Source organism: Eschrichtius robustus, chromosome 15 (genome assembly GCF_028021215.1).
Source record: "Eschrichtius robustus isolate mEscRob2 chromosome 15, mEscRob2.pri, whole genome shotgun sequence".
Lineage (NCBI taxonomy): Eukaryota > Metazoa > Chordata > Mammalia > Artiodactyla > Eschrichtiidae > Eschrichtius > Eschrichtius robustus.
Window position 1 is genome coordinate 26,997,505 of NC_090838.1, and position 27,270 is coordinate 27,024,774.

The following is a 27,270-nucleotide window of genomic DNA, read 5'->3' on the forward strand; positions in this document are numbered from 1 at the left end:
AAAAGACATGGGCCTTTGCCTTACTGATCCCAAGATTTAAATATACTGCAGTGTGTACCTCATTTGATATCATATATTTATTTACCTTCAAGGTGAATTTAAATTTTTCAGTATTTCCAATACAGAAATTAAATGTGCTTGGATTTAATGTAGTTGAGAAGAAAGGTTTGAATTATAAATTTATGTGACAGTATTTCCATTTGGGGTCTTTTACATCTTAATAAAATCTTGATTTATATAAAAATGCCAAGAGATACCCCCCAAACCACCTGAATCCTATTTTTATTACAGACATTTGGGCCAGAAGTAATATTTTTTTCTGTTTCCTCTTGTCACAAATTTTTGACCAAATAGAGGTAAAACCAAGTCTTGTATAAAGAGACCATGATTTCATATTGCAAATTATATGTACTTCTAGAGTTAAAGTGCATAAAACTCATTTAGCCATCTGATTAATTAATTATACTGTCTTCTCTCCGTATATTAAATTTGTGTTTGTGGTTTGATAGGAACTCATATGTGACTGCTCCAAACATACGATGTTTCATTGACTATAAATCATTATTAAATTGACTTTGTTCTCGGTCACGTCTTTGCCACGTCACTGGAGGCAGCTTTGCGATCCTTCGCTCTGCCTGAAGTTAGTAGCCTACTTCTATCTAATCCCATGATCATGTCAGCATTCTGTACATGGGTGTAGATTTCAGAGTTTGTTTTAATGCTGAAAACATAATTGATGACAACGTGAATCACCATGGAACATATTTGAATAATAATGCGCGATAGGCATAAACTTTAAACCTCACCTAATAATCTGAAGATAGTTCCATATTCAGGAAGGCATTTTTCAATTGAAAGTGTAAGAATCTCTTCCCCCAGCCAAGTTAACGATGTCATACAGACAGCATGGAAATTCTATGTTAATACTCTCTTTAGGAATGTGGCAGCATACATTTGATCTTCAGAACACACTCAGTTTCACGTTTTGACTTACACGTGCCAAATTGTGAATTTCTGTGGAATCTCGGACCCATGAAAGAAACCCAACGTAAATATAGTCTGGCTTTCAGCAGAGTTACTAGCAGCATAGTTTAGAAATGCCTCAATAAGCGCAACCCAAATTGAATGCATATGTTTCTCTGGTTCCAGATATTTGTGTTGTTCTTTCTTGGTGGTTTCCTGGAAAAAAGTCTGGGAATTCACCTTCAGTTCCTGTCATCAGACTTCTTAGACAATTATTTGTTAATCAACGACTTCTCTTTAAGCAAGAAGTTTATGCCCATTGTTCCCTACGCAAAGTTGCAAAGTCTGACAGCTTTTATAGGGCCATGTTGAGTCACAGATAAAATAAGGAGGTGGTCTCGGATAACCTCTAGGGCTCTACAAGGTGGATATCGACCTGGGACTTGATCTCCAGGCCAGTGGAAGTTTACGGCACTTTGCTGCCCAGGTAGAGGGCAACAGATTCTAGGCAGCAGATTGGAAAGAAAGAATGGAGCTAACGGGTGAAAGAAGGTCAGAGTTCAAGAAAGATTACAACCTAAGGTATTATCAGTAGGTAGAGAGCAAACACAGAGGATACCAGAGATTTTATAGAAGAAGTGAAGAATTTCACAGAGTGGAATCATGTTGAGAAATAGTAAAGTAGAAAATGATTCATTGCTCTTCCTTGAAATATTTTAGTGACAATTAGAAGAATGGGAGAATTGTTAAGAAAGTGAGTAATTCCTATTTGATTTCTTAGTTGGGTTCAGCAGTAGAAAAGCCAGTTAGCCTGAAATATATGGCAGAAGGAAGGGTAAGGAGTTCAGGCTTAATATAGAGATGGCTTAATCAGTAATATTGCCGGAATTCCTATTACACAGTGAGATCAACAGGGCAAAAAGAAGAGCCCCAGGAGATCCTGGATACGGGGAAAGGATGACTGTCTGGAGGAGGTGAACTGCCGGGTTGGTGGCTAAGCATGTTCCAGAGGTCACTAGGAAGGTCCCATCATCTGTACCTTTTCCATGTTCCCATTAAGCTTTACAGTTATTCATGTTGGTTCCTGCCTCCCCTGTTACATTGTGAGCTTCATAATGTCAAGGGCCCCTTCCTACTCAGCCTTCTCATAGGAAGCCTTCGGCAAAAGTTTTTGATTGAATTAAAGATGGATTTTTTAAGAGGATGTGTTGAGGACCTCTTTAGCAAGAGATAAAGAGGAGGACCTAGGAGACTTCAGAAAGATAGGAAAATGACCTTAGTAGGGCTACTGCCTGGATGGTGCCAAGGACCTGTGATACTTTTTATGACCCCAATTAACTAAGAGAACCTCAATCAATCACTCTTCAGTTATTAGAGAATGAACAAAACTGTGAAATTTTTTGGTGGGCAAACATTCATAATACACTGTTCACTTGCTGTGCCAGGAGCTGGGGACTCAGAGTTAAAATATGCAGTTCTCCTTAAGAAGCAGTCAGTGCACGAGGGACACAGATGAGACAAACATCTGTTAAAATGCAGTGCGCATAGGCAGTTGCATGTGTCAGCACCAGTGTGAACAGGTGAACCATTCTCCATGATTCCTTATGTTGTCCACTTTGGGCACTCTTAGCCAGCATAACTAGGACTAGTTTGAAAGAACACTGCGTTTACACCAAATAACTTCAGGCATTATCAGGGTTTAGGAGTACATCATCACCCTGGCTACAGGGAGCATAATCATTCTTCACTGAGGGCAAGCAGAGTATGAGATGGTCAACACAACTACTGCATGGTTTGTTCATAGCAATAGTCGCTACCACTTTTTGACTCTTGGTTGTGTTGGGTACCGCGTTAAGCGCCTGATGCGCATTCACTAATTTCATCATCACAGAGCTGGGCCAATATTAAGACTTTCCCTGGTATAAAAGGCCTTTTTCTTGTACTTTATTTCTTGTATCCATTTTCAGTGAAATACAGATTGTAGTCTATTTCATTTGTATATTCAGACATCTGAGAAGTGCCATTTTTGAGCCAAACACTGTAAGACATGTGCAGCCTTGCCCTTAAGAAGTTCACGGATAGGATAGGCATGGACATGGGGAGACGTACAGGCCACAGGAGAGTTGTTTGCATGGTGGTGGGAGAGGACAAAGGAGAGCGCAGTATCCACACTGAAGAATATTTCACAGAGGATTTATTTGATTGTAGACCCTCAAGCCATCAGTATGTCTTTTAAAAAAAGGGTACCTTTGGGTTGAAACTATGAAACTGCTTTTTTTTTTTTTAGGTTGAAAATGGTTTGAACTTTGGCTAGTTCCCGTGATTCAACTTAAGTAGTTTCTCTCTCCTGACAGTCCAACTTGTCTTGTGGTCTGGTGTGTGTACAAACTGTATAGTTGTGCCACCAAATAAGTGTCTGACCATTTTGTAATAGATTTTTCTTCTTGTATGTCTGGTATCATAAGAAAACAAAACAGATTTTTTTCAAGTATGTGGAACTCTTCTCGATTCCAGATATTAATGAATGTGAACAGCCCGGACTCTGTGGTCCTCATGGAGAGTGTCTAAACACAGACGGTTCTTTTCACTGCGTCTGCGAGCAGGGTTTCTCAATCTCTGCAGATGGACATACATGTGAAGGTAAGACAAACCATAAGACATCACATAATTATTGCATGATAAAGCAGAGAGGAGATCACTCTCTATTTTAATAGGCAAAGGCTCTGAGACACTGAAAGACACTCATGATTTAAGGCCTTAGAACATGTATGCACCAAGGTGACCCCTACCCGAAATCACAGCTCGGGGTGGCTGGGATTTACAAACAGGATAACCGGCCATCATGATGGTGAAAATACTCACAGGTGATTCCACTACTGGTACTGAATTAACAAGTCAAAATGTGTGGGAGGTGATGATTTTAGGTGCACATGGGAGACCTAAAGGAAAACGGGGGCAACATCCTGATGTAACTCAAGACTCTGCCAATTTTGATTATGCTTCATATAGACCATCTGAATCATTCTGTTTATAAAAATGCCTTGCTTGATTGTTTCTCTGTACCACTGTCGGCAGAGACTTTCCAGAGTTATTCCTCTCATATCCTTAGCTCTAAGCCAGTATATTTTCTTATCTATCAGTATTTATTATGTCCTAAAGGCTAATTAACTTGTAAGATGTTACGATAACACTGTGGGCTTCCCGTTGGCAACCTCTGTATGTTTGCAGGGATACAGCACTGGTTATATTCATAAGATTTATATCTTGATGACTTATTATAGTTTGATAAGTTGAGGAATAATTCATCTGAACCTTTATAAAAGTAAACCGAGAAGATTCCTGTAATCATAATTTTAATCCATCCCTTTGTGAATCTAGGTTATCAAAACCCAGCTATGTTTTAAAGAAGTATGAAGGTTTTGTTCTGGGCCTATGATAGGATCCAAATGCTTTGCTCTAAAAAATCATGCAGCAGGAAGTGTGTGCTCTCCTAACCCATACCACAGTGGAATCAAGCCGAGGAATGGTAACCAGGTTCATCTGAAACTAATTATTACATTGGGAAGAATAAACTGATCTTATAAAAAGCAGGAGATTGTTGAAATTGCTCTCTTGCTGAGCAGACAAAACATTGATACCAGATTTGGTTTCAAGTGAAAGAGAGATAGTCCAGGGTGGGGTTTAAACAAGCAGATTCTGAGGGGTTTGAAAGAGATCAAAAGTGGGGAAATGGAGAAAAACATCATAAAGATGACCATGAGAGGTTTACTCCATGTTTCAGTGGTTCAAGTTTTAATTAATTTTATATTTAGAGCTCTTAAGAAAGACAGGGCATGAATGCATACATTCTGGGGGGATCACAGTATTCCCTGGTGGAGGGAATAGGGTGCTAGCCCACCTGGGTCACTGACGAAACGAATTTGCAGAATGCACATTTCCCAGCCTCCTAGAAAGGTGCAGGTTTGCTTCTTCAGCTAGCTCTAAAACATGGATAGTAAGGGCTTCCTTTGCTGAAAAATGGTCCCAGTTACAACTGCCAATAGCTGTGCCATGCAAAAACTATATTCAGAAGAAATGTAAGTCACCTCAAGTGCTCACCAGTCAAAGCCATTGCTCCAGAAGAATATAGCAATATAAGCATATTCACATTTATTTTTTCTTTTGTACTTTATAATTTTTCTTTAATTCTATATCTTTTAAAATCCTGATTTCTGCAACTCCAGAGTTACATAATCACTCTAATTTAGTTGCAGTTCTAATTTTGTTAGTCATTTACCGGGCAGCGATTTGAATTTTAAAATGTGTTTTTAGAAAACTTCCAGTGCTTTGTAAATTACTGTACTTTAGTATACTGTCTTTGACACTTGTTCCATATTTTTTACTCCAGAATCTGGACAGTTTTACAAAAGTAAAAAAAGTAGATAATTTAGAATATTGTGCTGATATATGGCAGTATAACCAGAAAGCTCCCTAATTATTAGGCATGTTAATCTCTTTTTAGAATAAGCTTTGCAAGATTTTCATTTTTTGTGGTCTTAATCCAATATATTAAACTGGTCCAAATTTTCCGTTGTTGGACTTAGCCTGAAACTTGTGACAGTAGCAGTATGTCCTGATTCTACCTTTGGCAGTGGTGTAGGACGAAGCTAGTCCATGTGATGGGGATTTAGCTATGGAGGTGATGTGCATAGGACTTGAATTAACACCGAGAAGTGGCTGGCACCCTTATTTCATGCCCATCCACCAGCTTACTTCCGAACTTCTAATTAAAGCAGTGGAAGCCACGTGGACGTGTGAGGGCTGGCATACCCTGCTTTAAGCAGGGCTGAAGGAATCCCACCCAGCTGAGGGAAGGAGGGCCCTTCCCTGATGTCCTATGACTGGGAGAGTTATTGAACCACAACGAAGAGGTGTACTCTGTCAACGTGAACTGTCTCAGGTATCAAGTAGCATGGCCGATTCTTTGGAAATACAAACAGCACCACTGGCTCCTTCCTTTCCCTTATGTATGTGCTGCTCTGGGAGCACGTATGTGGGAGAGGATGGAGAAACATCTTGTTTTTCCCACGTGAGATAAGGAAGAACAGTGTCATTTGAAGTTTGAGTGGAGTGGGAAGGAAGTGATGGATGAGCAGCTATTTATTTATTTATTCATTCCCTCAGCAGTGACAGAGTGCCTGTCTTGTGCCAGGCACCATTACTGTTCCGAGGGCAAGACACACACTGTTCTTGTGCACATGGAGCCTACATTCTAGGAAGGGATTCAGGGATCAATAAGTAAATAGTACATATAGAAAATTACGTTGTTGTATTTAACTAATATAACATGGTTATACTTTATGGATATAAATAAGTGCAGGGTATGGCATGCCATATATAATTTATAATGCACAGGGTTTTTTTCCCAAGTCCTATATGTGGATGTCAGGAAAGTACAGGGAAACAGGACCCTTCTGATTTACTTCCACCTCGGTCGTTCTCGGTAATTCTTTCTTTTCTTCTCATAGCTGCAGTTCATCATTTCCTGCCACCTCCTTTGCACCCTCTAGCCAGAGCTTTTATCTTGTGTAGGAAAACAAAGGAAATTTTTTCTTCTTTCATTCAGCTCACTGTTTTATATTTCAATTTATCTTATCGATTTGTTTTAAAAAGTTACAATTCTTTGGCCCCTTTATTTTTCCCCACTTTTTAAATCGTGACATTTTAATTCATAGGAAAAATATGTATCATCCCATTTATAAGCTGACTCAGGGTTTGGTTTCTTCATCATCAGCAGAATGTGAGTGAGTGGGAAGAAGAATAGGGAAACTTGTGACTGTATCCTCAGTGTCACCGTGTCCGTCCCCTGACTCCCATAGAGAAATGCCTCCTGGTCTCTGACTTGGCATCACTCCATTCACGTGCCTCTGGGCAGGCTGCTCTTGGCCAGGAATGGCTGTGCTCTCCCAGTTGGGTGTCCAGGTTGACTGAGACCTTGTATGACAACAAGTAGAACTGGGGACATTGGGCATCTCTAGACCCCACTGTGCTTTCTAGTCTGTTCACATAATAGACCGGGCACACTGGTCTAGCAGGGACCTCAGAGGAGCCCGGCAACACAGAGGGAGCATTGGTGACTTACGGAACCTGCTTAGTCATGGCTAATTAAGCCTCCAAACCATGACCAAAATCACTCCCTAAAGCCCTGTCCTTTAGAAAGCAGCCTCATTCATTCATCCATTTGACAAATATTTATTACGTGTGTGCTATGTTCTGGCCACTCTTCTAGGAACTGAGGCTGTGTCAGTGAACAAAAAAAGATCCCCAGTTTCTTGGAGGCAATAAACTAATAAGCAAACTACGTAATATGCTAGACAGTGATAAACCCCATGAAAAAGAGCGGAGTAATGGGGTTCTGAGGGCTGGAGTGAAGAATGGAAGCTGGTACAATACAGACTAGGGTAGTCACAATGGGCTGTTCTGCCTCTGTGATGTGGGTTAATGAAAGTAATACTAAAATTGTGTCTGAGTAACAGATAAAGCCATATTAAGTGCCTTTCTTTTTCAAACTGATCATCTCCTGGCTAAGTGATAATAGCCTGTCAATAAATAGACAAGAGGACATGAGATCATCTGCTAAAGGCCTTTTTCCAATTACCGACATGAGTTCTGTTGTCCAGACAGGGGAATACAAAATCAGAGTACAACACCCAGAGCAAACCCTAATGTGAACTATCGGCTTTGGGTGATCATGATGTGTCAGTGTAGGTTCATCAGTTGTAACGAATGGACCCCTCTGGTGGGGGATGTTGACAGTGGGCGACGCTAGGGGATGGTTTTGGGAAAACAAGGGGAATATGGAAACTTTCTGTGAAATTTTACTGTGAACCTGAAACTGCTCTTTAAAGTCTGTTTTTAAAAATCAGGCATTCCTGGCATTACCTGTTTTTCATCAGAAAAAAAAAAAAAAAAATCGAAACCTTTAAGTTCAAGTCTATATTCAACTGCTATCTTTTTCTCCCCTGAATTTTGTTGTTTATTTCTCACTTTTCAAAATAATACCCCAGATGGAGTATGTGATCAGGAACTTCTCTCATATTCAAAACAACTCTCATATTGATTTAAAAATTGAGAACTATAGGATTGGAAGGGGACTACTTAGAACATCTAGGCTGAACTCTGAATCCCAAAGCACTCAAAGAATCAAGTCCTATTGTTGAACAGCTGTAAAGGCTCTAATCCTGTAACCTATTTAGATATCTACCATAAACCACTTCTTGCTAACTCATTCATTTGGAAGGGAAAACACAACAAATGCAAGTGGTAAGGATGGCTAGTTTCTTGAAGTTGACTGAGAACAGTGATATCAGAAAGATTAAAAGAAGTTGGGTCCAAACTCTTAGGCCAATTTTGTGTTCGCTGGGAACCAGAAAAAAACAGTAAAGGCAACCTTAGCCAAATCAAAGAAATAAAAACGAACTGGGAGCTAGTGTGGTTTTGTTTTCAGACTTTGAGGTACATTTTCTATGAACAGTGTAGAAAGAAAGTATAAAACCATTGCTGACAACACTCCAAGGCAGTTGGTGGTTTTGTGGCATGGAGATAGAACTTTATGTCTATCACCGAAGAGAAAATATTTTTGAAAATGACTTAGCCAAGTAGGACATTGAAGTACCCTGACACAATAATATATTACATCTGGCTGCTTGGCGCAAAGATTTTTAGGTTTTTTTTAGTACTTTTAGAGTTGGAAACTGAAAAACCCAGCAAGAGAACACAGCCGGAGTGTTGCTTTTCTGAAAACAGGGAATTCAGCTTAACAACAGGATCCTTTCCCTCCCTTGTGTAAAAAAGGATCAGACAACATTCCAGGTGAGGAAGGGAAGTGGCCTCTTGCTGTAAAGGCTACTGTTCTTCACACTCTCTCCTCCTGTGAATGTACTTCTGCAGAAGTGAATGAAATGGATGATCAACTCATTAGGGAGAGAGCTGAGGAAATCTTGCTGGAATAAGCTGCTTTTGGACCTGGAATACATATTTTCCATGCGTTGTTTGATTGTCCTCCGTATATGAACGTTTTTATAAACTCATAATGGTAGCAAAAAAAATTCAAGAGCTCTTCCTAAGCCTTTTATTGCTGCTGACCTTTTAAAACCCCAGAGCTATGGAAAATCATCTGTTCATAGAAGAAGTAAACACTTTTCCTTGTAGCCAAAAAAATAGACATGAAACTGCCAGAAAGGGAAGTCTGTGAATAGGCGGGCTGCCCCTCACACTTCCTGCTGTGGCCGCCCCTCCCCCAGCTCATGTCTGGGGCACCGAGAGCTTCCTGCATCTACTTTGACCAGTCTTTTGATGTCATCAACAACCCAAGTTCTTGAGAGGTCATGGAAGGTTGTTGTGAATAATATTTTCATACTTTAGACCTACATTGTAATGCTTAATATATTGATTCCAGAATCAGTTACTTTTTAGGCATCTAACAGAGAATATCATATGATTGTCTTGGACGCCCAGTGTGAGTGGACTGGAGATACTTCACATATCTGATTTCATGACTTTATTAAAACAACAGCAGTAATAGTAATAGCCAGCATTCACTGAGTTCTTATTAGGAACCAGGCACTATGCTAAGTGTGTTGTACCCATTTTCTCTTTTAATCTTCACGACAAACCTATAGGTAGGTTAAGTACTAATTGGTATGCTTTTGGCTGCAATGAGCAGCTTACTATAAGGAAATTTATTATACTAATAAGAAGTGCAGAGATTGTCACCTCTCATCTACTATAGGTCTCTATTTAACATCACTTTCTCAGTGAGCCCTTTTTTTTCTCATTTTTTTTGAAGTATAGTTGACTTACAATGTTGTGTTAATTATTGCTGTACAGCAAAGTGATTCAGTTATACATATATATACATTCTTTTTCATATTCTTTTCCATTATGGTTTATCATAGGATATTGAATATAGTTCCCTGCACTATACAGTAGGACCTTGTTTATCCATTCTATATATAATAGTTGGTATCTGCTAATCCCAAACTCCCAATACATCCCTTTCCCACCCTCCTCCCCCTTGGCAACCACCAGTCTATTCTCTATGTCCCTGATTCTATTTCTCTTCCATAGACAGGTTCATTTGTGTCATATTTTTGATTCCACATATAAGTGATATCATGCGGTATTTGTCGTTCTCTTTCTGACTCACGTCACTTGGTATGATAATCTCCAGTTGCATCCATGTTGGTGCAAATGGCATTATTTTGTTCTTTTTTATGGCTGAGTAGTACTCCATTGTATATATGTACCACATCTTCTTTACCCATTCATCTGTCAGTAAGCTCTTTTCTAACCACCCTTTCTCACCTTCACTCACCCCCAACATTCCCGTTCCCTGCTTTTTTTTTAAACTACTTTATTCTCCTTCTGTGTCTTATTATTGTTTATTGTCCGACCCCCCTGCTAGACTCTAAGGCTGATAAGACAGGAATCTTCATCTGTTTTGTTCACTACTTTGTGCCATTAGTTACGGCCCAATAAATACTTTGTGAACGAATGAAGGGATGATGAACTGTCTGTAACTCATCCTGAACTGTCAGGAAACAGACATAATTGCGTGTGTTGTGCACTTCTGCAAAGCCTTCCCTTTTTTTTTTTTTGAGGATTTAATCCCCTAAAGCACACCCTGCTTAGTAATTTGGTGCAACAATGGTTAAGAAGTTAGGCTGTGGAGTCTGAGGTTACATGGGCTTGAACTCTTACTCCAGCACTTCCAAGCTGTGTGGACTTGAGTCAGTTGAGTAAGGTGCTCACATGCCTCAGTTCCCCACTGCATGATGAGGATAAAATACAGCACCTACTTGGAGTTTGTTGGGAGAGGTAAGTATGTTGATAATGTGTGGGCAAGTATCAACTTAGAATGCAACCTGGCCCCTAGAACATGCTCGATGAATGTGAATTATTGTTAGTATTTTAGCACTTCTTACACGGGCACTCAAGTTATTGCTGTTTGTTTCCCTTAATATGTGGGCACCTAAAAGGAAGGGGACATTTAACATCTATTTATTTTTATATGATCTGTGCTTAGAAAATATACGACACACAGTTGTATTGTTTGTGAATTAAATTGTCTGGTAGTTCTAAGTCCAGGTCTGGATATAAACAAATTACTATATTTTTTCCATTTTTAAACCCCCAATTTTATTAAAGTCATGTAGAATACGGTACAGTAACTCATTTATACATAATTTGCTTTAAATTCCTCACCCTTTGTGTTCCCTAAGCATTACATGTGACTAACTTTCCCCATTCACCTCTGAGGTATTTCAAATTTTTAAGCGTTTCATGTGTCAATTGCCAGTAAATTGATCGCTCATGCTAATGCTTATTTGCATTTAAGTATTGACACTGTTATTTCTAGAGGTACACTGTCTATCTTCTGTGGTTTCATAACTAATCTTTCTTGGCCTCCTGTTTGAATATAGAAAGAGAAAAATTAGAATAGTGAAAAAAAATGGGAATTTTTTTGGCTGATCCTATATTGCCTCTGGGGCCCAAGTGTCAAAAAGATGAATCTGGGGTTTGATGTATTTGGCCTGTGCTTAGGGTTTTCTCCCAGTCTCACTGGCAGCACCTCTTAGTGTAAGAGACACTGTATGAGAAGAGAAAATGTACAGCATGACTCTGAAGTTAGAATGAGATATTTTTTAGGCAAGCTCAGGTGTTAAAATGCAAAACCATTAAATGAATGCAGAGATAATCCGAACGGTTATAAATAGATGTGATAAGACAAAATAGTGCGTTTTAAAAACGGATACAATGTAAAAACACACATAGTATCTTTTTCAAGTAATTGTGGCAGGAGAAATACGCAATTGGAGTTCAAGATATTTTCCATGAGTATCTAAAGAACTTTTTCTTAATGGCATGGAATTTATTCAAAATGGAGAATTTATTCAAATACTCCACTTTTTGTGATATTCCATTATATGATGGTAAATGAGGATTATTCTTTACCGTTGGGAGTAGAAAAGTGTTTTTTAAAAGCTTTCTTCCAGTTTCTTCTCTTTAAATTTTTAGAAATGTTTTTTTCTGTGGCAAATTCAAATCCTTCTCATTCAGTTTCCCAGTTTTTATATAACATTTTTTCAGTCCATCGTGGGAAGAAATAGGAAGAAAATGGCTTTTTAAGTTCAGAAATCACTTTGATTCTCTTTCTCTCGAAAGAAGCATGGATGATTTATTGTGTTTACAAGTTTTGCTTTTGTGAAAAGAAAAAGTGTTTGGTGTCTCATTAAAAATATACTACCTTTTCAACTTAACTCAGAGTTTTTCCTTTAAATGTCACAGATACTCAGTTTTGGATTTTCACCGATAATACTGAGGTTTTATCGTAATTGAACAAACATCTGGTGCTTGCAGTGGCTTCCCCAGGCAGCACCTCTCCCCTCCACCTGTGTCTCCGTTTTCTGAGGGGAAAGATCTGTACCCAGTGCAAACTGCAGGCTTTCAGAGCTGTTTAATGACACAGATGCCCTTTCCAGCTACAGAACCTGAGGAGAAGTGAGACAGACCACTTTCCCCATTTTCTTAGTCTTTCACTGCATGAGCTGGTTAATACGGTTTGAAATGTGAAAGCCAAAACACTCTTCTGAAGTTTTTTTTAAAGCAGTTGATCTAAAATTATTTCATTCATGAGGATTTTCATCCTTGGCCTTATTTTGAATAATAGAGATAATCTTCTGTACATTTATTCCACTTCCTTGTCTTCAAAAGCCAAATGGAAATGAGAAGGGACATAATTTAAATACTGGAAAAATTCTTAGGACTTTTCGGGGTCTTAAAAAAAACCCACAAAATTTAAAAACTCATTAATTTTATATTTTACCCTCATGTAGAAGAACATTTACTAGCTGTATTAATTTTGAACTTATGGAAGGGCATGTGGGGTGGGGAAAGAGAGGAGAACTAGGAACCCACTCTCAGCAGTTAAGATGCACGTGGGAGGGAGTGTTGCCAGTAAGGGCCTGGGGAGCTGTACTGATCCAGATCAGTCATCATTAATGCTTAATAGTCAAATATGACCTCCCTGTGCACATCACATGTGTCTGTTTAAATATTCATGATTGCTAAAACCCTATATCCTAGAACATTAGGATTCCAGTCTGTTCTGAACATACAGCAATGCTGTTATAATTCTAAGAAAATGATTTAAAAATTCATTCCATAGTAATTCTCCATCACCTTCTACAAAAAATAGTAGCATAGTCTGGACAGTATTCAAATGATTCCCTTGACTTGCAGTGGGTCACATAGAAATGTTCAAATTTTAAGAAAAGATGTATTGTGTTACATTGGTTCTCTTATTTTCACCTGTATTCCTACTTAAGAAAAAACAAAAACAGAAAAATAACTCTATTAAGAGTCCCTTAATAGTTTAGTCTAATAAGTATATATCTCTTACCAAGGGGAAAGGGAGACAGAATGAGCTTTTGAATGTGTAAGGTGGTCTTTAACCAGGAAATATAGCAGTGTGGATTGGCTTTTTATTTTTTTTAAGTAAATTTTTTAAATTGCTTAAAATATATAAAGAAAAGTGCATCAGTCATAGGGGTACTTTTGATAAACTTTTACAGAGTGAGCACACTAGGTAATGAGCCCCTTGAATGCTCTCTCAAGCTTCTTCCTGATTATTACCCATCCCCCTGCCCAATACCCACACACAGCAATAACCACTATTTTGTCTTCATTACCATGGCTTTGTTTTGCCTGGTTTTGAACACTGTATCAGTGGAATTATGTAGTAGGTACTCATTTGTGTCTGGCTTATTTCATTCAACATTATGCTTATAAACTTCACCTGTGTTATATGTAACAGTACTTCATCTTCAGTGCTGTACAGTATTTCATTGTATGAATATACTACAATTATGTATCCATTCTACTGTTGATGGCCATTTGGATTTCTTCAAGTTTGGGACTGTTGTAAATAAAGCCTTAGTAATCTTGAACATACCTTTTGGTGGATGTAATCACTGATTTCTGTTGGATATTACCTGGTAGTGAAATTTATAGGTCATAGAACATATGTATGTCTCATTTTCATAAATACAGCCAGTTTTTCAGACTACCAATTTACACTGCCACCAGTTAAGTGTGAGACTTGCAGTGCCACATCTTGTCAACAGCTGGAATTATCAGTCCTTTTAAAGGTTAGCCATGCTGAGTAATGGTATCTCACTGTGGTGTCAATTTGCATTTCCCTTGTGAGGACTGATGTGCAACAACTTTTCATACCTTTATATTGGCTCTTTCAGTATTGTTTCATTTGTCTACTTCTGTATAACAAACCTCTTCAAAAGGAGGTACCCTACACAACAGTTCTCTCCATGGCAACTTCAGTTGAACCCAAGTTCTTAATTTTAATGAAGTCCAGTGTTTTAATTATGTCATTTGAGATCAGTACTTATTGTGTCCATAATCTTTGAAAACCCTGAAGTCATTATGATACCTTTTATATTTTCTTCTGAAAGCTTTATTTTATATTTTACATTTGGAATCTGTCCTTGCCATGAAATTGATTTTTGCATATGGTGCGAAATAGAGGTCAAGATTTATTGGGTTGGCCAAAAAGTTTGTTTGGGTTATGGCGCCATCTTCTGGAAAAACCCGAATGAACTTTTTGGCCAACTCAATACTTTTTTCCTATGTCCATTTGGGTCATGGCTGTTTGAGAAGAGCAGCCTTTTCCCACTGATCTGCACTGGTAACTCTGTTATGAAGCATGTGGTCAAATATATATGGGTCTATTTCGTCCTCATTCTATCCATAGGTTTACTTATCTACCCTTGCTCCAATAGCATACTCTCTTAATTACAGTGGCTTTATAATCAATTTAAATATATGGCGCTGCAAATTCTAAATTGTTATATTTTGTTGTTCACTGAGATTGTCAGGCCTATTCTTGGCCCTTTTCATTTCTATATAAGTTTTACAATCAGCTTATCAATTTTCAACAAAAAAAACTCTGCTGGGATTTTGTTTGGAATTGCGTTGACTCAATAGGTCAATTTGGGAAGATTTCACATTTCACAATATTGAGTCTTCCAATCCATAAATAAGACATATCCCTCAATTTGCTTAGGTTTTCTTTCATTTATCCTGGTGTTTCTTTGCAGCTTTTTTGTGTAAGGTCTTACACAACATTTTTAGACTTATGCCTAGGTTTTTAATATTTTTGTACTGTAGTGAATGGTACTTAAAGTGGTTTTTTTTTTACCCTTATAATTGTTTGTTACTAGTGCATAGAGCTACATTTGATTTTTGTACATTGACCTTGTATCTATTACCTTACTAAATTTACTTGTTATTTCTAGTAGTTTATCTGCAGATTCTTTCGGATTTTGTACATAAACCATTATGTTGTAGATGAAAAAGTATTTACTTATTTTCTTTTGATAATTATACTTTTCTTATCTTAGTCTTTCTAGGACCTCTACTACATAAAGGTCGTGATAGCTAGCTTCTTTGTCTCATTCCTGATCTCAGCAGGGAAAGTATTCAATATTTAAGTATGGTGTTTGCCATAGTTTTGTTTTTTTAATATGTACTCTTTATCAGATAAGGAAATTCTTTTCTATTTATGATTTGCTAAGTCTTTACTATGAATGGTTTTGAATTGTAGTAGATGCTTTTTCTGTGTCTATTAAAAAAATTATTTTCTCCTTTATTCTGTTAATGTGAATTGCATGGACTGATTTGTTTAAACAAGATGAAAGTTTGCTTCTCTCTATGTAGCTGTTCAAGCACAAGTAATAGAGGGTTCAGAATGCAAGTGTACAGCACTGGAACCCAGACAATATCTGTTTTATTCTGCTCTCCTTGACATGTGGTTTCCATATCATGGTCCAAGATGGTAGCTCTAGTGGTCACCATCACATGTGCATTCCAGCCATATTAATTTTTTTTTTTTAGTGAAAATACCCTTGCATTCTTACAATTAACCCATTAGTCATGATGTATTAGCCTTCTTACATATCCCTGGAGCCAAACTGATAACATTTTTTTAGAATATCTACGTCCATGTTCATGTAAATTTTCCTTCCTCTTAATGTCCTGGTGAAGTTGTGGAGTCATGGTGGTTCTGGTTTCATAAAATAAGTTGAAAGTATCCCTTCTTTCGGTTTTTCTGAAAAAAGTATGTGTTAAATTGGTGTTACTTTTTCCTCGGATTCCTTGAAGAATTTACAGGTAAAGTCATTTGTGCCTGGAATTTTTGGTTTTGTTTTATTTTGGGGGTGTGTGTGTTATGAAAGTTTTTAAACTGTAGTTAAGATGTACTTAAAAGATAAAATAACATTGTTTTTTGACTTTTCATGTCAGTTTTGTTAACTTTTGTTTTTCAAGGAATCTGTACACTTTAGGTAAAATTTCCAGTGCATTGGCACAGAGGTGTTCATAATATCATCTTCTTATCTCTTCTTAATGTCAGTAGAATGTGTAATAATGCCTTCCATTTTTTATTTTAGTAATTTATGCTTTCTCTGTTTTGCTCTCACTTAGTCTTCCTAGGGGGTATTGGTCTTTGCAAAGAAAAAACTTTCTTTCGTTAAGTTTTCTTTGTTTGCGATTATATTAATTTCTGCTTTTATACTTTTTACTTTCTTGGGGTTTAATTTGTCCTTAATTCTAACTTCTTGAGATTGATCCTTGGATCATTGGATTTCAAACTTTTCTAATATATGTATTTATGACTAAGAATGGCTTTACTGCATTCACAAGTTCTGATGTTTTTTTGTTATTCAGATAAAACTATTTCAAGTCCATTGTCTTTTTTCTTTGACCAATGAATTATTTAGAGTTGTTTTGTTTAATATCTAGAAATTTAGAGATTTTTACCTATCTTTTTGTTATTAATTTCTATCGCTAGTCAACTAAACATACTTTCAATGACTTCAATCCTTAAAGTTTGTTGTGGCTCAGAATATGGTCACTTTTAGTAACTATCCCTTGTGTACTTGAAAGAAATGTATATTCTGCATTGGACCTGTGTATATTAATTGGGATCAGTTTGTAAATTGTGTTGTTCATATCATCTGTATCCCTATTTTTTTTTTTTTTGCCTGCTTATTACATAATTTACTGAGGGAGTATTTTATAATCTCCATTATTATGGAGATTTATGTTTCTAATTTTAGTTTTCTGGATTTTGTTTTATATATTTTCTGACACTGGAATTAAATATAGAATTTTTGTATCTTCCTGGTGGATTGAACCTTTCATCCCTTTGAAATGTCACTATTTGTCTCTATCAGTGCATCTTACCTTTAAATCTACTTCATCTTTCATATAGCTACATATGCTTTCAGTTAAATTTTGCACAATTTATCTTTTTTTTTCTTTTTTTTTTTAACATCTTTACTGGAGTATAATTGCTTTACAATGGTGTGTTAGTTTCTGCTTTATAACAAAGTGAATCAGCTATACATATACATATATCCCCATAGCTCTTCCCTCTTGTGTCTCCCTCCCTCCCACCCTCCCTATCCCACCCCTCTAGGTGGTCACAAAGCACCAAGCTGATCACCCTGTGCTATGCGGCTGCTTCCCACTAGCTATCTATTTTACATTTGGTAGTGTATATATGTCCATGCCACTCTCTCACTTCGTCCCAGCTTACCCTTCCCCCTCCCCATGTCCTCAAGTCCATTCTCTAGTAGGTCTGCGTCTTTATTCCCGTCCTGCCCCTAGGTTCTTCATAACCTTTTTTTTTTTTTTTAGATTCCATATATATGTGTTAGCATACGGTATTTGTTTTTCTCTTTCTGACTTACTTCACTCTGTATGACAGTCTCTAGGTCCATCCACCTCACTACAAATAACTCAGTTTCGTTCCTTTTTATGGCTGAGTAATATTCCATTGTATATATGTGCCACATCTTCTTTATCCATTCACCTGTCAATGGACACTTAGGTTGATTCCATGTCCTGGCTATTGTAAATAGAGCTGCAATGAACATTGTGGTACATGACTCTTTTTGAATTATGGTTTTCTCAGGGTATATGCCCAGTAGTGGGATTGCTGGGTCATATGGTAGTTCTATTTTTACTTTTTTAAGGAACCTCCATACTGTTCTCCATAGTGGCTGTATCAATTTACATTCCCACCAACAGTGCAAGAGGGTTCCCTTTTCTCCACACCCTCTCCAGCATTTATTGTTTGTAGATTTATTGATGATGGCCATTCTGACTGGTGTGAGGTGATAACCTCATTGTAGTTTTGATTTGCATTTCTCTAATGATTAGTGATGTTGAGCATTCTTTCATGTGTTTGTTGGCAATCTGTATATCTTCTTTGGAGATATGTCTGTTTAGGTCTTCTGCCCATTTTTGGATTGGGTTGTTTGCTTTTTTGATATTGAGCTGCATGAGCTGCTTGTAAGTTTTGGAGATTAATCCTTTGTCAGTTGCTTCATTTGCAAATATTTTCTCCCACTCTGAGGGTTGTCTTTTCATCTTGTTTATGGTTTCGTTTGCTGTTGCACAACTTATCTTTTCCTGTCTTTCTGTGTTCTTATATTGAACGTTCTTTCTCTTGTAAAAAGGATATACTAGTTCTTTTCTAATTCACGTTGACAATCTTTGTCTTCTAATTGGAGAATTTAGTTTGTATACATTTAATTACTGGTATTTGAGAGGATCAAATCTGTACCTAATTCTGTTTTCCATTTGTCTCATCTCTTTCTTCCTTTTCCTTTCTTCCCCACCCCCACCTTTTAGAGTATTTTTGATTATATCACCCCTAACTTGTTTTTTTATATATATTTTGGAAAGAATGTTTTCCTATGATTTTTTCACTGAATAGTGAATGAAAGGAAAATAAAATGCACTAAAAGTTAAGTTTGAGATCTAAAATGTTTTGGTCTAAATTCTATTTTCACATAATGAAAAGTGAAACTGTATACAATACTTATCTGTAAGCAGTAGAAAAGTCAATCTTCAGATAGGAACATTTACAACTGGCAATGTACTATTTGTGTTTGAGGAAGGGATTAGGTTCAAAGGGTTTATTTTTCATTCAACAGAATCTCTGAATTCACGTCCAGAAGATTGTACTTTTGGGCAGGGTCTCCAGAGTTTTTGAAGATAAACAAACACAGCTTTGTATGCAAAAAACACAAACAAACAAAAAATCTTGGTTAGATTAAAAAGCACTTAAAGTTTTTTTGTTTGGATTTTTTTGTTTGCTTTATTGTTTTCAATTGCAGCTGTAATTGTTGAAAATTGCTATGGTTTCCTAACTTAAAATATTTCCTAACTTAATAATTATTAGCAGCATTTTCTCTTAAGTAATTTTTTTTAATCATTTCAAGCCAAACAGTTTATTTTAAAGTAAAACATTCAGCTTTCTTAATTGTCAATTTGAAGAATTATTTAAATGTTACAAGTTTTTCAGTATATTTTAGAATATTTATGAATGTCTATTCCACTTTTGTACAGTTTTATTCATTGCTGTTAGAGTGCAGAATATACTTAGGTATATACTCAAGTAGGATAATTTTTTTTTTAATTATTTATTTATTATTTATTTTTTTGGCTGTGTTGGGTCTTCGTTTCTGTGCGAGGGCTTTCTCTAGTTGTGGCAAGCGGGGGCCACTCTTCATCGCGGTGCGCGGGCCCCTCACTATCGCGGCCTCTCTTGTTGCGGAGCACTGGCTCCAGACGTGCAGGCTCAGTAGTTGTGGCTCACGGGCCTAGTTGCTCCGCGGCATGTGGGATCTTCCCAGACCAGGGCTCGAAGCCGTGTCCCCTGCATTGGCAGGCGGATTCTCAACCACTGCGCCACCAGGGAAGCCCTCAGGTAGAATAATTTTTTCCTTTCATATCTTCAAATAGTTGACTGCAAACAATTTTTCTGATTTTAAAAGTAATATGTCCTCAATCTGAAAAACTTAGAAAATGTTAAAAAGTGAAAAAAAAAAATCATTTATCAACCAGCCAGTTGCTATTTGGTCTATTTCTTTTTTAAGTTTTCAGTATTTAAGTGTTTTAATAAGATCATATGCTTTTATCTTTACTTTTTCACTTAGTATTATGATTGTACCATACATTTTTAAACATATGCTCCTAATTATGGAGATAGACTCTGTCCTATGTTGTTGTTGCCGTTAAAAATGTTTTATGAATAAACTTGTATATAAACATTTCTTTTCATCAGTGATCATGTCCCTAGAGTAGATTCTAAGACATTTAATTACAAGATCAAAGGATATTAGCAGCTTTATGGGTCTTAACAACATATGTGAGCTCCTTACTTTCCAGAAATGTTGTACCAGTTTCTGCTTCCACCAGCACCCCATGAGACCTCCTAGCTCCTAACATTCTCTCCAAAAAGAAACTCATGTTCATATTTTTCTCTGTTAATTTGATAAGAAGAAAATAATATTTAATTTGCATTTAATATTAGGTTAACTTCTTTTATATTTATCTCCTTTCTTCTGTGAGATATTTTTTTTACCTACCTGAGGTAAAGTTTTTCTAACTGATTTATGTGTACTAAGGATAATAATCACTGATCAATATTTTATAAATGCTTTCCCCATTCTTTAACTTGCCTTTTAATTTTATAGTGCTGTTATTTCTTTCATTGCTTTATACTTGGCCATTTTCCCTGTTCTGTTGTGAACAATTGTATATTTGTATTTCTTATAGTATTTTATCTTTGTGAGGTTTTTTTTTGTATTTAACTCTTTCATACATCTGGGATATAAAAATGAATGTTTTCTTGCCCATCAGTTTGTCCTTTGCTCTTCATTCTAGAAGAGTGTTTTAAATTGGAATTTGAAAATTTCAAATACATGTTCCTGCATTATAAATTCTACTTTTTAAACTGTCTGCAGCGCAGCTTTAATTTGACTGTTGCTTTCGGATGGAATGGGAAATGGCTAGGTTACCAGCTGTTTTTCTAGCTCAGCTCCATTGCTTCAGTAGTTCTTCCTCCCATGCTGTGGCTGTGAGTGCTCAGCCTTGTGTTTTGCTGATGATGTGATATACCATCGTTCTAAGATCTTCATAAGTGTTTAGTGAGGGTCAGGAAGAGCCTGTGTGAGCTCTGTTTTCAACATTTTCAACACAAGGTTGGGTCAAAAAATCTTCTAAGAAGCTCCAGCTGAGACTAGAAGAGCTTGGAGGACAGAGGAACGTTACCTAGGTGAAAAATATGACCTGAGATCTGTGGGGAAGGGATGGGGGGAGGGTGTCCTGGCATAATAGATGCCACTAGCAAAGATTTGGAGACATGAAATACAGCATGGATTTGGGGACATAGTAATTAAATTAGTTTCAGTTGAACATGTGTGATGGGGGAAAAAGTGATACATAAGATATAGCTAAAGAGGTAGGCAAAGGCTGGATTGTGGAAGGCTTGCTTGCTTTTGTGTTCAACAGTATTATGTTTAATGTTGCCGTTACACACCTATTATGTGCCAGACTTTGTTCAAGGCTATGGACATACAGTGATTAGCAAAACAGACCTGGTCTCTGCCTTCTAGGAACTGCACTTGCAGGGCGCAAGCAGTAAATACACAAGTAAACGTTACAAAAAGCATATGACCACAGATCATTATGCTGCTGCAAGGGAAAGAACAGAGTCAATGAGAGGAAAGAGGAGGGAAAGCTCATTTATCTCACCTGAAGGGTCTCTTAAGAAATGGCATTTGAGCTGAGCCCTGAGGAGTGAGTTCCCCATGGAAGAGTGAGGTGGTGTGGAGCGTTCCCAGGTGGAGTTGTAGGAAGGGCAAAGGCGCTGAGGTAGGAAAGTACTAGGTGCATTCAGGGAGGTGAAAAAGACCAATACCTGGTGCTTAGAGGGAGGGAGGCACAGTGAGGGATGGACTGGAGAGTTGGGGATGGAATGTACAAAGCCTCACAGGAGACATTAAGGGTTTGAATATCATTCTAAGAATAACTGAAATAGACTGATAGATTTTAAGCAGGACAGTGATATACTATATTTCATCATTTCTAAGATGCATATTTTTTTCACACTTTAATATTGGGATGCTTCTTCCAGTTGATGTGATTTGTTTAAAAATAAGCAGTATGAAATACTTGAATTTGCAGAGCCTTTTTTCTTTCTCTTTTGATGGTATATAAAGTAAACTCTTAGGTTTGATGTTATTCAATACTCTATATTTTTAAAGTGTATATTGCCCAGGGTACGTTTGAAAATGGGATTAGAGGGGCAAGAGAAAACTCAGGGTGTCTTCTCAGATGTTGTTCAGACCAAGCATATTGGTAGCTCAGGCTAGAGTAGTAACAGTATTATGGAGAGAAACGAATGACTCAAGAAATGGTTTGGAGAGAGAACCTGGTACTGGATTAGAACATAGTGTTGGTTTGGATGTAGGGTAAGGAGGAAAAGGGATACTGAGGATAGATCCCTGGTTCTGAATGTAACAATTAGATATTTGGTGGCACTATTTGCTGACATCGTGAAAAATTAAGCAAAAAAAAATTTTTAACAGCAAAAGTATGATTTGGGTGTATTGAGCTAGAGTTGCCTTTGAGATGTCCATGTGGGTGTGACAGTCAAGCAATTGGATCAAGTTAGATCTGGTGTTTGAAAGAGAAGTCTTTGCTGGAGATACAAACTGGAAGTCCCCAGATATAGATGGTGTTTGAAGCTTTTAGAATGGATGAGGCCATCAAGAGAGACCATGCAATGAGAAGAAAAGAAGGCCTAGGACTAAGCCCTGAAAAACACATCTAGGGGTCAAGTAAAAGAGAAAGACTGTGGAATGTGGCTAGAGGATTAAGAGAAAACCCTGGAGCATATAGGACCATGGAATCTAAGGGAAGAGCCTGCTTTAAGAAGAGGAGAGTTGTCAAGTGTGTTAAACACCACTGAGAGATCTATTAACATGACAATCAAGAAGAGTCCTTTGGATTTTACAAAATGATGACCTTATCAAGAGCCGTTTTGGTGGAGTACTATATATGAGAGCCACCCAGGAGCGAATGAGAACTAATGGAGTAGACACAGCACATGTAGGAAAGTCTGGAACCTTGACTGTTAAAAGGGGTGAGAAATGTGGTTCTAGCCGAAGGGATTGTGTGTCCTGAGGCTCTTTGTTGTTTTTAAGATGATAGCAGGAAGTGTTTGATCCTGATGGAATGATCCAGTAGACAGGGAAAGGGCAGTAGAAGATGCAGGGACAGAGAGGCCAGCTAGAAAAGCAAATAATCTGAGAAGCCGAGTATGGATGAGCTCCAGAAGGCACGTGGCATGGGCCTTGATACTGTTATCCCTGGAGAAAAACTGAAGAGGATTTAAGCAAAGAATTCTTTGGTTGGACTCTTTCAATAGGTTAATCATCCTCTCATTGTGGAGGATGGGTTTGGAGTGGCAGTGAATGGCTGAGAGCACAAAACCCAGTAGAATGTCATTGCAGGAATTCAGATGGGAGATGAGGAGGCCCCGAGTAAGGTTGGAGAAGAGGGAAGAGATTGGAGATAGAACAAGAGAGAAAATCGGAGGAGTGCGATGCTTGTATGTGGGGAGGTGACCGAGGATGAGTCCCGTGTCTTTGGATAAGTTTGGGATCATGATGATTGTGATTTTAGGGTGGTTTTCCACTAGGGTATCTTTAACTGTGGCTGGTGAATGTATGTTATTCGTGTAATGACTGATTAAAATCAGAGCGGAGTTTAAGTTTTGTTTCTCGGGAACTTCTAGCTATTCCCAGATATCATTTGGGAGGCTGCTCTGGGTAATTTTTAAAGAATAATTCAAGTAAATCTCTTTTAAAGTAGTGAGTTTCAAGGCTGGAAAAAAAAAATTGATCTCTCATTGGCCAGCCTTGTTTTCCAGAATTTGGGGCTAGAAAGTTGGATTTGAAATAACTTGCTATACCTCTGTCGTTTCTCGTTGCTGATCTTAGGCCACTAGCTTTCAAAACATGCTTGTGACCATCAAGGTCCACAGGTTTTCTCCCCAACTTCTTCTCTGTCAGGCAACAGCATGGAAGTCAGACTCTGCACAAGGATGTCGTCTTCTGTTGTTTTCTGGCTCATCCCCATTTCCCAGAACAAAGTTATTTTCCATAACAATGAGGCCCATATTCTTCAGCCTTGTTGACGTTGCCAGGCCTCAGTGGACCTTTTTTAAAAGGCTCTTTCCATATCCTATTGTGTTGTCTGGACCATCTCCAAATCCAGTTTTTAATTTCCTATTGGCTAAATTTTATTTTTTTTCTTTAGGCCTGCACTCATCTTCCGTTTAATCCTGGCTTCTCTCCTATGCTGTGAGAGAGACCTTAATCCCTTTTGGGCCCGCAGCCATGCCATTTAAAAATTCCTTTGGGCAGCTATTCAGCTGGTTTAACATTGTTCAGTCCCACTTCTTGGCTGGGATTTACCGTCTCCTGGTCTCCTTCTGTTCCATTCAGTAAAGAGCCTGAGGGCTGCATTTCTCCTGAAGCAGGAACCCTACATCCCTTCCAGTGTAAGCCCCCTTTCTTTGGCTCTGTTCTCCTAAGAGTCTAGTGCCAAATATTTAACCAATTCCAATTGGTCAGGAAGCCTTGGGCTGAAACAGTGGGTCATTCCTTCTCACGGAGAGATCCAGAGAGCACCAATGCTGGACATGGTCCTAGGACTTTCCGTGGGTTACACATCCCTGGTGCTTGATGGGTCTTTCTTTGCAAGGGTCTCCTAGAAAAATAGCATCTTCAGGACCTACAAAACCTCAGATCTTTAGATTTCAGGTATGATGATACTTGATGTCAAGGCCTTGTTGAAGGACAAGAGGAGGTTACTTGATTAAACTGTAAGTCAGTAAGTGGTAAGTCGAGGAGTATGTGTTCTGACTTGCACCTTCGTAGTGGACACACTCCAGTGTACTTGATGGGCTCACAACTGGGTTAGCTCTGTTCATCCTCTCAGTTTTATAACCATGGTGGGAGGCAAGAAGATGTGGTGGATACAGCCACAAACTTAGATTCTGAAGATTGTTCCTTCATTAAGCTCTGCTCCTTTGCCAGTTGTACCACTGATTGACTGGGTAACCTTGAGGCAAGTTACTTCTCCTCTCTGGGCCTCAGTCTTCTGGTTCTTAAAATGAAGAGATTGAACTGAATAATCTTCAAAGTCCCTTTGAATTAAGATAAACCTTATCATTCATCTAAAAATGCTTTGATGGGGACTTCCCTGGTGGTCCAGTGGTTAAGACTTTGCCTTCCAATGCAGGGGGTGCAGGTTCAATCCCTGGTTGGGGAACTAAGATCCCACATGCCTCACAGCCAAAAAACCAGAACATAAAACAGAAACAGGGCTTCCCTGGTGGCGCAGTGGTTAAGAATCTGCCTGCCAATGCAGGGGACACGGGTTCGAGCCCTGGTCTGGGAAGATCCCACATGCCGCGGAGCGACTAAGCCCGTGAGCCACAACTACGGAGCCTGCGCATCTGGAGCCTGTGCTCCGCAACGGGAGAGGCCGCGACAGTGAGAGGCCCGCGCACCGCGATGAAGAGCGGCCCCCGCTCGCCACAACTGGAGAAAGCCCTCGCACAGAAACGAAGACCCAACACAGCCAAAAATAAATATAAGTAAATAAATTAATTTAAAAAAAGAAAAAAAAACAGAAGCAATATTGTAACAAATTCAATAAAGACTTTAAAAATGGTCCACATCCAAAAAATCTTTTTAAAAAAATAAATAAAAATAAAAATGCTTTGATGATAGGAAGGCTTTTTCTTCCCAACCATCCAAGAGCTGTGGGGATTTTCCTATGAGTCATCCCTTTTCAAAAATGACACCCCGTTCCCATAATGCACCTCTCTAGAGAGCTCTGGCAGCAGAAGGAAGGCTCGTCAGAGAGCTCCTTCCTTGAATAGATGGATATGTCTTGCTCAGAATAAGGAAAAGGAAAAGCAAGAAAACAAAGGTAGGAGATGTTAAGAAAGTGAGAAAAAGACTTGTTAATTCAAAACAAAACAAAAAACTGAAGAGCATATCTGAAAAGAAGAAGACCACATCATTTATTTGACAGAACATACCCAAATACCCCTTTTCCCCATGCACTTGGACTTTTCTGCATATAACACAGAACATCTAATGGAATCATTGAGGTTTTGTTATGAATGTCATTGTTGAGGTCTTTGAACACAGTTGTAATTTCTCGGTTAGTAAATAAAGTTTACCTGACCCCAGCTCCTTTTAGAAAATCATGTTTCCTCTCCATACTTTCATGTTATTCCATAGTTCACTTTACCTACGTGAGAATCGAAGGACATGGTACAAGGTTGGAGTTCTGCTCTTACATGTAGAATCCCTAATAGCAGTCAGTAGGTTTTGAAAAACTCTTGGTCCACTGAGAAAATGGACTAAGTAAAAAGCATACGGACAAGGAAAATTGATCTACCAAGTAGGACAGTGGTTAAGACCCTCGAAGTGTGGGCCTGTTGGTCATTGACAATATTGCTCCTTTAAAAATGAGACCCTGGCAGTTCTGTTCATCCAGGACTATGTTCTATTTCTCTTTCTGACATTTAGATTATCTTGTTATTGGAGAATTCACATCAGTGATCTGCTTTCCTTGGTCTGTGTAACTTTTTCTTGAATTCATTTCCATTGAAATGGTAATATTGATATCTGCCTTGCTTAGTAAAATATAACTAACAAAAACTTGCATGAGAAATCAATTTTTACAGTAGTGTATCAAATTCATCTGGGTTGTCAGCTGAGAGATCTCTGGACAGTTACTCCTGTATCACTTACCTGGTGGACAGTATGACTGGTGATAGATAATATCATGCATGGCTTTTACAGATGCCCAAGCAAAATTCTTTTAGTAATTTAACAGAGTCATCCTTCATTAAGCAAAAAGAAAATCTGTGATATATGAATCATTCAAAATTTAGTTTCATATTCAAAATTCAACTTCAGCAAAAATGGGGTGGCTTTTACTCATCCATTTAATGAAGTTTGCATCTCGATCGGGCTTTTATTCTAGCATAATAATAAATTTTCTTAACATTTAGCTTTATTCTTAGAGTTAATCTTACTTGTAGCAGTTCTTATAAATCTATTTATAGACAGGACTAACAGTGGAAAAAAATCTCTGAGAGCTCATGTCATCAAAAAAAGTTCTAATGAAATGATGTTTTTTTAAAATATAGGTCATCAGAGAAGTGAAACAAACATCCTCTTATTAAGCTATTACTTCACCTCACTGTTGAAACGTGAAACTGCTGAAAGTTAGAGTATATCATTTTCATAAAATATTAGTTGTTGAAGAGCTAGTCTCCAGGCATTTTATGTTATTTTTCCT

At 37.9% G+C, this 27,270-nt stretch overlaps 1 protein-coding gene across 6 annotated transcripts in view; it reads left to right on the forward strand.

Annotated features, from left to right (window-relative positions):
• The window catches only part of LTBP1 (latent transforming growth factor beta binding protein 1), a 419,491-nt gene that overhangs the window by 338,028 nt on the left and 54,193 nt on the right, over positions 1-27,270 (forward strand). For all 6 annotated transcript variants that reach the window (XM_068564861.1, XM_068564862.1, XM_068564863.1 and 3 more), the window contains one exon: positions 3,478-3,603. In XM_068564861.1, coding sequence (XP_068420962.1) covers positions 3,478-3,603 — 126 coding nt within the window. The remainder of the gene's footprint in view (positions 1-3,477; positions 3,604-27,270) is intronic.